The sequence below is a fragment of the Rhododendron vialii genome, chromosome 11a, assembly GCF_030253575.1.
Source record: "Rhododendron vialii isolate Sample 1 chromosome 11a, ASM3025357v1".
NCBI lineage: Eukaryota > Viridiplantae > Streptophyta > Magnoliopsida > Ericales > Ericaceae > Rhododendron > Rhododendron vialii.
Genome location: NC_080567.1, coordinates 34,041,014 through 34,054,791, shown reverse-complemented (window position 1 = coordinate 34,054,791; position 13,778 = coordinate 34,041,014). Strand labels below are relative to the sequence as shown.

The 13,778-nt window shown below is 38.8% G+C and overlaps 1 protein-coding gene across 1 annotated transcript; it reads left to right on the top strand.

The window, feature by feature from the left end:
- The first annotated feature begins 3,904 nt into the window (after positions 1 to 3,904).
- LOC131307149 (disease resistance protein At4g27190-like) lies at positions 3,905 to 13,331 on the top strand. The gene is made up of 4 exons (XM_058333556.1): positions 3,905 to 4,716; positions 6,312 to 6,396; positions 9,114 to 12,036; positions 13,276 to 13,331. The coding sequence occupies exons 1-4, from the start codon at positions 4,250 to 4,252 to the stop codon at positions 13,329 to 13,331; spliced, it is 3,531 nt and encodes a 1,176-aa protein (XP_058189539.1). The 5' UTR covers positions 3,905 to 4,249.
- The last annotated feature ends 447 nt before the right edge of the window (positions 13,332 to 13,778 follow it).

The following is a 13,778-nucleotide window of genomic DNA, read 5'->3' as shown; positions in this document are numbered from 1 at the left end:
TTGGAACAACTAATTGTACGTGTTTTGGCCCCTGTCATGGGTCACGACGCCGTATCTAAGAAGTTTAAATATGTGCGTCAAATAAGGAGTTATGAATTGTATATATGGAGTCATTTGGTAATAAGTTTCTCTGTTGAATACTGAATCTTAGGATGGAACCCAAATCCTTTTTTCTTTTACTTGGCCAAAAGGACGATAGTTGCTCGTTGAATTGGTTGTCTTGCTTCCTTCTCAGTGACAGATCCAAGGGATGGTGCTGCCCGGGTTATTCGTGGGTACGAAAGGTTGAGACTTGAGAGTGAAGATATTTTCACTTGTTCTGTTTTTGAATCACAGAACTCTAGTTTGCTTTGATGGTGAAAATTGATGCTCATTATATTCAGTTTGTGGGGCTATAGTCTGCAGTTGTGTTCCGACCCTTTTAACTCCTCATCTATACTGTAACTGTGTATAGTTCCAAACACTTTGTGTAGTGGCGATTGACATTCAATGGATGGTCAAGATTAAAATGAACGGTCAAGATTAATCTAAAATATATAAAAACACATAATCAGTCGGTTCAGTATGATTTCGGTTCAGTTTACTTTCAGTTCGGTTCAGTCCACTTTCGGTTCGGTTCGGTGGGTCAACAATTCGAGAAAACCGAGACCGAACCAAATTCTGTTCGGTTCCGTTCGGTCCACAACAAATTGGGAAAAGTCAGCCGGAACCCTGACCGAAGACTGAATCGATCAGTTGGTTATTTTGGTTTTTTTCAGTCCGTCACTCCCCTATACGTTAGTATCTGACTTGTTGTACCTCTCAAGCATTTTTATTCAATATTGGAATTGATATAGAAAATATTAAACGAAATATTTAAGGATACTAACTGAGGCCTAGCTGTGTTTCACACAATACCGTTAAAACAGATTCGCCAACTCACCGGGGTGCTAGAGGTTGAATTCGACGTCCGTCTCCTAGGGTAGCTTGGTTGAAAGTAGAAGCGTGCACCACACTTGAACTTACGGTAAACAAAATTTATGTGCTTAGTACTCTCCCCAAGGAAAAACGTTTGAGCTAACAAGTATGAAGAAAACTCTGGTTTTTTGGAATTTTGGAACTATCTTTCAACTCATGCAGGGGAGCCTATTTAAAGGCAAATGAAGTTGTAATGGGTACAAGAACAAATTGCATTTCGAATTTGGAAGCCAAATTGCATTTCGAATTTTGCTGCTACATTGTATGGTGCCACCCCTTGCAGCGCAGCCCACGAGCCCCATCCCTCTGATATGTGACCCGGTTTTGATTGACAATTTCTCATTCAATCTTTAATGAATTTTGTTCATTTTTTTTTGGATTAATCCCTATGCATAAGAGATTGTAAATCCATTTGAACCCACCTCTCGAGCTGTCCGGGTCCCACATTATTTTTTGCTCGAAAACGCCCAAAAATATTGTGTACAAAATCCATTTTTTCAACAATTTGAGGGTACGAAGGTTGGGAGTGAAGTTATTTTCGATTGCTCTGTTTTTGAATCACAGAACTCTAGTTTGCTTTATTGGTGAAAATTAATGCTCATTATATTTAGTTTGTGGGACTCTAGTCTACAGTTTTTTTTTTTTTTTGGTAAGTAAAAAATTTTATAACACCAAAAACTGCAAGAAGCTACAAAAACCTCGTAGGGGCATACCCCTGGCAAACCTATACAGCAGTTTCAAAACAAAAAAATACAGACTCCTATCTACACGTATTGATCCCAAAAATTCGAGAATCTAGAAGCCAGTCATCACACAACCCCCTATTTTGGGCTGTAAACTTCACTGTAGTCCAAGAACTTAACCTGGCTCGAATGGCATCAAAAATGGCACGAACAACCTCAGGGATACCTTTGGAACTACCTTGAAAGATCTTGGAATTCCGTTCACCCCAAAGAAAATAAACTGAAGCAGCCAAAGACAACTTATAAATGTAATTCCGGAAACCCTTACCCGCACGATTCTGCCCAGCCCATTCAAGCTCTAGTCTACCGTTGTAGCATGTTTTGATACTTTTAACTCCTCAAACACTTGCGGAGCCAGAAATTTGGTATAGAGGAGGCACTTATTGTTCATGTTCTTTATCTTGTTTTCACAATCAAGTCCAATGTTATTTTTGGTCTTGTTCAAATTGAAAACTCTTAAGTTCTAACATGCAGTTTACATATAAATTTAAAAGAAAAAAATCAGAAGTATGTATTGTTACTGATTAACTTTGGAATTAAAAGCCATACCTTTCAAGAACACTCTATAAGTAATAAATTCGACATAAAAATCGAGCAAACAAATCCGGAATTATTAGATATAAGAATATTGTACAACAAGACGAGAATTTTTTTCCTAATGTTAATACGCAAAAACTCTTAAGGGGACCGACTGGAGCGCGGGGTCCACTCCGGGATCCCGCGTTGATCAATCGAGTTGTTCAATAATTTTTTTTAACAAAAATAAATGAGCCATATAAAAATTAGCTCAATTTGATATGCGTAGCTATTCGATCCAATCTTCTATTTTTCATTCAAATTTCAGGTTCAGTCGGTTAACTCCCCCTATGGTACGTATAGTGGGCTTATGTGAAAACGTCGGATGGGGTAAGAGGAATCTCATCAATTTTGTTCAAAAAAGCAGTCTAAAGTGGTAGTTCACCTGTTTGCATCGGAAGAAAACTGTGCCCTGCTGCCTTTCTACGCGGAGGAGGGCCCCTCAATCCTATCAACAGTTGCCTCCTTGATTCGAGGATCCTTCTGTTAGGTGTGCAGACAACTTTTAGCAGTAGTTTAGCCCGGAGTGTGGGGACGGAGCCCCCACGGAGCGAAAACGATATTTTAAGAACTTGTGGTGCAATTTTCACATAGGATCCGACCTATTTTACACAGCAGTTTGTATGTAATTAGGTTAATCAGTTTTTAGAGAAAAACAGAGAGAGGCGAGAGAAAATACAGATCTCAGAGAGATTGCGGGAAAACTTGTACTCTTGAGTCGATTTCATAGTGGACTGGTGTGGCTCCCGTGGTTTTTCCTCGCATTGAGGTTTTCTACGTATATCTTGTGTTCTTTCTTCCTTTTTTCCGTTACGCACTACTATTTTTTGTTTGCTTACGATTTCTGTTACCATAGTTTCCAAGATCCGTAGGGCGTTGTGAGTTGAATAAGGAGTTCAATTCCTAACACCCTCCTTCCTTCTGGTTTCCATTTGCTGTTTAGTGGGGCTATGCGAAAACGACGGGTGGGGTAAGAGGAACCTCATCAATGTTGTTCAAAAAAACAGTCTAAAGTGGTAGTTCACGTGTTTGCATCGGAAGAAAACTGTGCCCTGCTGCCTTTCTACGCGGAGGAGGGCCCCTCAATCCTATCAACAGTTGCCTCCTTGATTCGAGGATCCTTCTGTTAGGGGTGCAGACAACTTTTTGCAGTGGTTTAGCCCGGAGTGTGGGGATGGAGCCCCCACGGAGCGAAAACGATATTTTAAGAACTTGTGGTGCAATTTTCACATAGGATCCGACCTATTTTACACAGCAGTTTGTATGTAATTAGGTTAATCAGTTTTTAGAGAAAAACAGAGAGAGGCGAGAGAAAATACAGATCTCAGAGAGATTGCGGGAAAACTTGTACTCTTGAGTCGATTTCATAGTGGACTGGTGTGGCTCCCGTGGTTTTTCCTCGCATTGAGGTTTTCTACGTATATCTTGTGTTCTTTCTTCCTTTTTTCCGTTACGCACTACTATTTTTTGTTTGCATACGATTTCTGTTACCATAGTTTCCAAGATCCGTAGGGCGTTGTGAGTTGAATAAGGAGTTCAATTCCTAACACCCTCCTTCCTTCTGGTTTCCATTTGCTGTTTAGTGGGGCTATGTGAAAACGACGGGTGGGGTAAGAGGAACCTCATCAATGTTGTTCAAAAAAACAGTCTAAAGTGGTAGTTCACCTGTTTGCATCGGAAGAAAACTGTGCCCTGCTGCCTTTCTACGCGGAGCAGGGCCCCTCAATCCTATCAACAGTTGCCTCCTTGATTCGACGATTCCTCCTTCCTTCTGGTTTCCATTTGCTTTCTCTCTTTCTTCCTTTGTTTCTCGTCCTCCTCCTCAGCTTTTTTACCTCCTTGACTCTTGTAGCTGTTCTTAAAGTTTTGTGAGAATCTTGATAGCTTAATTGTTTGCATGGGAAGAACATATTTGTAGAAAAGAAAAACCCACCTGATTGGATGTCGTAACACAATCTCTGGGTTCTTCTTCGATGGCTTCCTGTTCGAACTCCGAATTTCAAGGTACATACGACATTTTCTTGAGCTTTAGGGGCTTAGACACCCGTAAAAAGTTCACCGATCACCTCTACGAGGCTTTGAAGCGGGAGGGGTTTCAAACATTTAGAGATGACGATGGGATCGAGAGGGGTGAGAACATCAAATCCGAGTTGCGGAAAGCTATTGAGAACTCGAGGATGTCGATCATCGTGTTATCCAAAAACTACCCGAATTCGATGGCGTGCCTGCGTGAAATCCAGATGATTCTGGAATACCGTAAGAAGAAGTTGGATCATGTGATTTTGCCCGTGTTCTATGAAGTGGATCCGTTGGACATTAAGGAGCGAGCCAAAAATTTGGATTTCGGAAAAGTGACAGTTGAGGAAGTGAAGGGATGGAGTGCGGCGCTTGAGGAGGTTGCGACTATGGCTGGGATGGTTTCCGGAAATCAATCTAATGGGTAATTTATACACATTCAACTCATTTTATTGCTACATTAGCAATCTTAGGTACACATATTTGCATACACCCATCTGGATAAAGAGATACGCTCTTTCAAGGCAAGTGAATCTCTTTTATTATGTGGTGTTCATATCTATGTATTGGATGAGGGATCAAATCCTCTGTACTGGCGTTCTTCTGTATTTCGGTTCCCATACATTTTTAACTGTTAGATTAATTACGTGGTGGTTTTAAAACACAGAAATTCAAATACATGATCTAAATGCTCAAAATCAATGGGTACACGGGAATAGGAGGGATTCGGTACAGAAGAACTGGTGTGATTCAACGATTCTGAACACAGTGTACACAAGCTATATGTTCAAAATATTGGAGTCCCCTATTGCCATGCATGGTAATTATGATGCCACGCATATTTGTTGTCCATTGTGCGACAAGTGACTTCCTTACTCCAAGAACTCAATTGGAGTAGTTAATTACCCATCTTTCGGTCAAAAAGGCACCACAACGTCATGTCTTCATTTAAGTATCTGTCTTATGGGAGCAGCATTTCTCCGGTCCTAATAAGTGATTGATATCTGATTAACTTGAATTATGATGTAGTCGATATATTCAATGATTTCTATAAATAAGTCTTAACTTATTTCCAAAGCCGGCTCATAAGTTTTGGAGGCCGGAAGCGAACCTCTTGAATGAGGCCTTTTTATATTTTCCATACAAAAGTTGGTTTACAAAGAGTTTCATTAAAAAATCATTACAAAAGATTTACCATTAAAAAATACAAATATAATTGTATATCCCAAAAAATACAAGCATTACAATATCTCGAAATCCATTATTTGAAAATTAATCTTGTCAATTCCATTCTATTGTCTATTCCATTCTATCAAACCAAACGTACCCTAATGGATTATGGCCTATGAGAGTTGATAATCAGTATATTCTACCATTGGGCTTATTTTGTAGCTCCTAAATTTCAATTGGGCTTATTTTGTGTAAAGGAAACTTAGAGCAATTTTTTTTTTGGGCCATATATACATACATATATATAGGTGTCCTAGAATTATTTCACTATTTTTTATTTTTTGTAACTTTTTGTCGTAATTTTTGTGGTTAATCGTTCGTTGAGACAAATCAAAAAAGTATAAAAATATAGACTGATATTGAAAAAATTCAAATAAGACGGTACTTTAGACAAATATAACAGCTGTTCAATACTTTTTTTGTACTTTTTAGACTCTTCTCGTTGAGATAGATGATTAATAAAAAAAAAGATCACTCGAATCTAATAAAAATTCAAAAAGATGAACAAAACACACAAAACAAAGATGAAAAATAAGTTTACTAGAATGGAACCAAGCAAAATAAACTTGAAAATTTTGAGTTTTTTTAATTGATTGGTCCTCTTATATTTTCCATAGGAATAATAAAAGAGAATGATTTCTATACTTGAGTTCATAATCTTGACAAGTGTGGTTGGTGTGTGGGGACTTTTTATTTGTGTTCTAGTTTTGGTATGTGCATGGAAATTTGGTTTTTCCTTTCGTTTCTAACATACTGAGCTTCATTTGGCATATTAAATAACTATTTTAGGTATGAAGCCAAGTTTATTGAGGAAATTATTGGTGTACTCAAAATCAAGCAAGTTGGCAAGCACCTGAGAGTTGGGGACTATCTAGTAAGTACGGATATTATCAAACAAAGCGTGATTGTTTTTTATTTTTTGATTAGCGAAAATAAAATTTACTAACCCATAACATGAAGTTACAGTGATAATAGGATCTTCGATACACCAGCCTGACCATCAAAGACCCTCATCTCCAAGCCACACGGAGGAACTAATTTAGGCTCAACAGGTTGAGCCCAAACCAAGTTATTCACCCACCCCTAACAAAACCCAAAACACCAAAAAGGGTCAAGCCCAACACCTATAACCCAACCCATACCCTAACCGTAGCCGACAGACCCCCTCACCTCCCACTGCCACTGCCGCCGCTGCCGTGCCTGCCAACAGAAACACAGCCACAAACCCAACCGTCATTGCAGATCCAACAAGCAACACAGCTGCCCAAACACCTCCTACCACCATCCGCAGCCACTGTCGCCGGCTGGGACGAACCTAGCTGGTTTCGCATGCACGCTCCTAACCATCCGAGGCAACGGTGAGAAGTACCCCGCGAACGTCAGCAACGATGAAACCCAAGCTGTTAAGCACGAGACCGACCGACGGTTGTTTGTGGCTAAAAGATTGATCAATCTGTGGTTGTAGTCTTTTCCAATGTGGAAGGGGTGGATTAGAGAAGATGGCAGTTGTGGTAAAGTTGTATACAATTCAAACCACAGTAAATAAGTCAATAGCAGAGCTAGAATTTTTATCACGAAGGGGTTGAATTGACAAATATAGATTATTATTAATAAAAATACACTCTCATTAGGAGAAATTGTTAAAGATCTTCTTAATTAGTTGAATTAAAGACCAATCTTAATTTGAGACTAATCGCCTATTTATATCCTTAGTGTTTAAGTACACAAAATTTGTTAGGAAAAATTTAGTATTCAGGGGTTACCAGGACCCTTGCTAGCCCCAACACATCTCTGCCCCTAGATATCATGCGCTGCTTATTTTTATCCAAATATTGGAGAAGTATTTTTTTTTTGTAAGTAAAATTTTATTACACCAAAGAACGCAGGAAGCTACAAAAACACTCACAAGGGCATACCCCTAGTTCAACCATACATGAGTTTCGAAACAAAAACAGACCCTTATCTACAAGTATTTATCCCAAAAATCTGAGAATCTAGAAGCTAGGTATCACACAATCCCCTATTCTAGGTAGTAAACTTCACCATAGTCCAAGAGCTTAGCCTTGTTCGAATGGCATCAAAAATAACATTAACAACCTTGGGGACACCCCTGAACTGGCCTTGAAAAATCCTGGAATTCCTCTCACCCCAAAGAAAATAAACTAAAGCAGCCAAGGACAGCTTATAAATGTAATTTCGGAAACCTTACTTGCACAATTTTGCATAGCCCATTCAATTTCTTGAGAAGGAGGGAAAACAGCCTTGTAAATGCCATTGCAAGTCAGAATTGGCTTCCAAATGTCAGCAGAGAAGTGGCACTCAAAAAATATTGGAGAAGTTGCCAAACGACCCAATGGACTAGTTTTGTTTGGAAAGATAATTTCTTTAACGGTATGTTTGGTTTGTGGGAATGGGATGGTCATTCCAATGGCATAGTTATTCACTTATTCCCATGTTTGGTTCCCCATTAATTGAAAGGAATTGTCATTTCATTTCGATGCCACACCAAAATTACTAGTGTCACTCCAAGATTCACTATTGCCACTCCAAAAATTACTATTGCCACTCTAAAAATTATTATTGTCACTCCTAAAATTACTATTGCCACACCAAGAATTACTATTGTTACACCATTCCATTGCGGATGAGAATGACTATTCCTAAACACAATCAAACTTGGGAATGAGAATGGATATTCTAATCTCATTTCCTCCAATTCCATTCCAACCTCAATTACATTCCAAGTGTCAATCCCATTCCATCGAACCAAACATACTCTAAATTTTTTTATGGAAAGAAGAGCGCAAAGTAAACAATGTTGATGATGGATGTTGGAGGTTTTCCTCTTGTCCTGGATGATAGGGATTAAACGGACCAATGGTTCCATTAGCTAGCCAACAAGATTGGTTTTCTTCACCAAGAATTATCATAATCACTAGGCTCGGGAGTTTTCTTTTTGTTAAGATAATAGAATTCCACTCATGTTTTGGGAGTATTCAGCTCTGTGGTTTTATTTTTTTAAAGCTAGTGCTTGAATCTTGGATTTGTGAAGAGAAGCAATCAATTGTAAGGGAAATATACATGAATTTTCGAGCAACATAATTGCTTCAGAATAGAATTTTCGAGCAACATAATTTTCGGGCAATCAATTGTTATGTTTTCTTTCTCTTTGATGTCTTTTGCAAAATAGAATTAGACCGTCAGAATCTTAGTGAAGTACTACGATTCATGATTCCCTCGTGACCACAATCCTTTGCTATTAATGGAAGATATTGAAGTACATATAGTGATCATCTTACTCTTGCTAGTGACGGGGGCCTTGAGAATTGACAGAGTTAATATTTTTTCTTTTTCTTTTTCTGAAAAGGGGAGAGAACGAAAGGAAAATGGGTCGGGTCGGGTCGGGTTTGAGTACTACTTGGCGCATATTGACCCGGCCCATTTCAACCTGCATATTGACCCATTTTCATATTCAACCTGCAACCCATTTCAACCCGTCTAAACCCGCCTATTTGCCACCTCTATCTTTTTGCAAAATAGAACTTCATGATTTTCTCGTGACCACAATCCTTGCTATTTTTTTGTTTCTAGGATCTTGACGAAAACATGCGAAATCTCAAGAAAAAGCTAGAGTACTTGACTGGTCAAGAGAATGACATATATTCCGAAATTTGCAGTGCAGAGCGCCAGCCATGGAAAAGACGAAAGAAAGAAGTTGAAGTTTGGCTCACAGATGTGCAACGGTTTAAAGACGATGTGCAAAGGCTTGAGCTCGAAGTAGTTGGAGAAACAAATGTCTTCTCGCGTATGTGGTTGGGAAAGGATATCGTCAAGAACATTCAAGAGGTGTCAGAACTCCAGGAAAAGGGCAGAGATTTTAATGGTTTGCTTATTGATGAACTTCCAGCTGGCAGACTGTTGATACCACCAACGAAAGATTTTGTTGAATCCACGAAGTCAAGGAACGTGGAAAGAGTTTGGGCATGCTTGATGGCTGATGATGTTAGACAGATTGGCGTTTATGGAATGGGGGGCATTGGCAAAACAACCATCATGAAGCACATTCACAATCAGCTCTTGGAAGAAAAAGGCAAGTTTGATATTGTTTATTGGGTCACCGTATCTAAGGCATTCAATGTTACAAAGCTACAGAGTGACATAGCTACGGCTCTGAATCTTAGTCTTAGGGAGGATGAGGAAGTCACAAGAAGAGCATCGCAATTATATGCAGTGCTCTCCAGACAGAAAAGGTACGTCCTTATCTTAGATGATCTATGGGAGCCATTTGCTCTGGAGAGAGTGGGTATTCCAGAACCGATGAGATCTAACGGGTGTAAACTTGTGCTAACTACACGATTGTTAGAAGTGTGTAGAAGGATGGAGTGCACACCTGTAAAACTGGATCTTCTCACAGAGGAGGAAGCGCTGACTCTATTTCTCAGCAAGGCTGTTGGAAATGACACCGTGCTTGCTCCAGAAGTGGAAGAAATTGCAGCTAAAATTGCCAAACAATGTGCGTGTCTGCCGCTTGCAATTGTTACATTAGCTGGAAGTTTACGGGGATTGAAAGGAACCCATGAATGGAGAAATGCGTTGAATGAATTGATCAGTTCAACGGAAGATGCCAACGATGATGAAAGTGAGGTTTTTGAGCGATTGAAATTTAGTTATAGTCGCCTAGGAAGTAAGGTGCTCCAGGATTGTTTCTTGTATTGTTCCTTGTATCCTGAAGACCATATGATCCCTGTGAACGAGCTGATAGAGTATTGGATTGCGGAGGAATTAATCGTTGATATGGACAGTGAAGAAGCACAGTTTGACAAGGGTCACGCTATATTGGGAAAACTAACAAGTAGTTGCTTATTGGAGAGCTTTACCAACATACACGGGATGATGGAATACGTTAAGCTGCATGATTTGATCCGAGATATGGCTCTCAGAATAAGTAGTCCTCGATTCATGGTTAAAGCTGGTGAGAGAATAAAAAGCATACCATATGAACACTGGTCTGAGGATCTTGAGAGGATTTCCTTATTGCATAGTCGGATAAGTGAACTTCCAGTTACACCACCTATCTGCCCTCGGCTTACCACATTACTTTTGCGTCGCATTCACTACTTGTCGAATTCTTTCTTCACCTATATGCGTTGTCTTGAGGTTTTGGATTTATCCAATAACCATCTGAACTCACTGCCAGAGTCCATCTCCAACTTGGAGAATTTACATGCACTAATCCTGGCTAATAGTCATGTACTAATGTATGTGCCGTCATTAGCAAAGCTAAAGGCTCTGAAAGAGTTTAAACTGACTAATAGCTGGATTGAAAAATTACCTGCAGGTTTAGAAGAATTGGTTAGTCTCAGAAAACTCGACCTCTCAGAAAATGAAAGACTAGAGACGTTTCCTAGCTGGAAGTTACGCAGGCTCTCAAAACTCCAACACCTTAGAATTGACGGGACAAAAGTAGAAGTGTCAGCAGAAGATCTCCTGTGCTTGAAGCAATTAAAAGTTGTCTCTGTCCGTTTTCACTATGTACAACAGCTTATCAGGTATGTGACATCTCAGCAGTTCCAAGGGTTGGAGAAGTACTGTCTTACAGTGGGAGAACGTCATATAAGTTATGATCCCGAAAAAGATCCAGGAAAATTAGATCCAGGAAAAAAAGTTTATATCAATTCCGAATCTGTAGCTTTTGGAAGTGCAGTAGATCAGCTAGTTCTCCCCGCCGACATTAATTCCTTTCGGCTAGAGCTCCCCGCCGACATAAATCCATTGCAGCATGATGGATTCCATGATCCTATTAGCTTATCAGCTATTCCTTGCTTCAAAGATGCCAGAGATTTACGTACATGTATAGTCAGCGGCTTTGTTGGGTTAGAATCCATCTTTTCGTCATCACCATTTTCAAAAGAAGGCTTGATCTCTCTAGGAACCGTTGAGGATTTAGATTTGGAAGTTTTACCCAGATTTAGGGTACTCTTTGACGGGATTGTCCCACCACACAGCATTTACTTCAACCTAAAAGTACTGTACTTTAGTAAATGTGATGCTGTGAAGAATATTTTCCCTGTCCAATTGTTGCAAAACTTTCCAAACCTCGAGCAACTTTGTGTGTGGGATTGTAAGAATGTGGAGGACATAATAGTTGAAAAAGAAGAGATGAGTGATCGGGGCAATCATCAAGATTATAGCAACTCAATCAGTCTCCCCAAACTCAAGGTCTTATATCTAGGTTACCTACCAAAACTGAAGAGCATTTATAACGTCTTATATCTAGGTTACCTACCAAAACTGAAGAGCATTTATAACGGCATGATGGTTTGCCCATCACTACAAGAAGTGGTTGTAAGAAATTGTTGGATGGTAAGGAGACTGCCTCTTTCTCTGCATATGGATAGTGACCAAGCAACAGCACCACCTTTCTTCAAGTACATTTATGGAGATGAAACATGGTGGGAGTCTCTGGAATGGGATGATCCCCTCACCAAAACCATTCTTGAACCTTATCTGTTAGGTAAATCTATCATTATGTCGATCGTGTCTGATTTGAAATATGGGTAGCTGTATATCCTAGTAGTTGCAAAATCTTCAATTCCAAAGTTGGGGCTCAAATCGGAGCCATTTCCAAGTGGTGTGGCCCCTAATACCTGCAATAATATTGGTGTAGTGGTTCCCCAGCTCTTTGTGTTGTGTTTAACCCAACATTGATTGGCCTTTGACAGTGTGATCTCAATGACCCCTGGAGGTTGCCAGGCTAGCTGGAGCAATCAATAATTTTTAAGAATAGAGTATTTTTGCTTTTGTTTTGGCATCAAAACCTTTGTAGTCAAGTATATTTAGTTTGTAAGTATTCTTGATGCATTTTTTCGGTTTGCCAGAAATTAGGCCTGGCATCAATAATTTTTCAGAATAGAGTATTTTTGCTTTTGTTTTGGCATCAAAATCTTTGTAGTTCAGTATATTTGGTTTGTAATTAATATTTTGATGCATGTTTTTCGGTTGACCAAAAATTAGGCCCCGCATGCAACTTAAAACTTTCCTTAAGAAAATCCAAGTAGTTGATCCGTGCAATACATGAGACTTTTTTTTCACAAGGTAATTTCACGAGTTTATATGTAAAAATTACTGGTAGTGTAGTTGTTGATATGGTTGTGACGTGACTCCTACTTGATTCAGTTGATGTACTTTAACAACTCTTAAGCCACTTAGCTTACATGTCTTTGTCATTACACGTGAACTTACTACTTTCATATGTAAAATCAATGAATAAGATAATATTTTGAAATTTGATCGGGAAATGAATTATATCAAACCTCAAAGTTGTGCAAAGTTATGAGAAAATCATATATACATATATGCATTTATAATGAACATGTGAACACACGTGCATATAATTCCTTATTCTTTTTAATTTATGCAGTTACAAATTAGTAAATCACAAAAAGGATTATTTATTGAAAATGTAATGATCAAAAACTAAACTTTAAGTAGTAAAAAGGTGCTCTGTTACATGTATATAGATTCGATTGCTTGAGTTGCTAAAGTGTGTCTCGATATGAACATATGCATATTGAATGTAACGTCCAAAGCATGGTTCTGAATCAAGTATGATGTATATTTGTTTATACAAGTCCCATTTGTTTTTACCTTGTTACATATCATTTCTTGAAATTGGCGAATGAAATACTAGCTAGTCTTAAAATAATGTCTTCGATTTGTTATATTTTGAACTCTTGTTGGATTCCTTTTCTAGATTATCTAAACTATGAGGACTATGAAAAGGATTATCTGAACTATGAGGACTATTGATCCCAACTCATTTTTCCTTTAACTTGGCCAAACAAGTTCTGGTCTATAATTGGTTATTGAATTGGTTGTTTTGCTTCTTTCTTAATTACAGATCCAATGGATGGTGCTGCATGCATGGGTTATTCCCGAGTTGTAGGGTTGAGAGTCCAAGTTATTTTGCATTATTCTGTTGGGTCAATAGTTTATTTTGAATCTCAGATTTCTAGTTTTCTCTAGTGGCGACAACAATTAATGCTCATGATATTCAGTTTGTGGCACTTCAACCTCTAGTTGTAGCATGTTATGGCTTTCGACTCCTCCTCTGCTTTGTATTCAGGTGTAGTAGTTCATAAAACTTTTTGTGGCGTGGATTGTGGGATAATTTTTTGAGCTTTTTCCCGATGTGTTTATTGTTTTCCCCCGTATTTGTGGTGGTGGTTTGTGGTTTATAAATGAGTGGCAATTAAA

Excerpts from the sequence above, each read along its gene's own strand:
- LOC131307149 (XM_058333556.1), top strand. The coding sequence starts at position 4,250 with ATGGCTTCCTGTTCGAACTCCGAATTTCAAGGTACATACGACATTTTC. Across the intron at positions 4,717-6,311 it reads TCCGGAAATCAATCTAATGG|GTATGAAGCCAAGTTTATTG; the intron begins GTAATTTATACA and ends TAACTATTTTAG. Across the intron at positions 6,397-9,113 it reads TGAGAGTTGGGGACTATCTA|GATCTTGACGAAAACATGCG; the intron begins GTAAGTACGGAT and ends TTTTGTTTCTAG.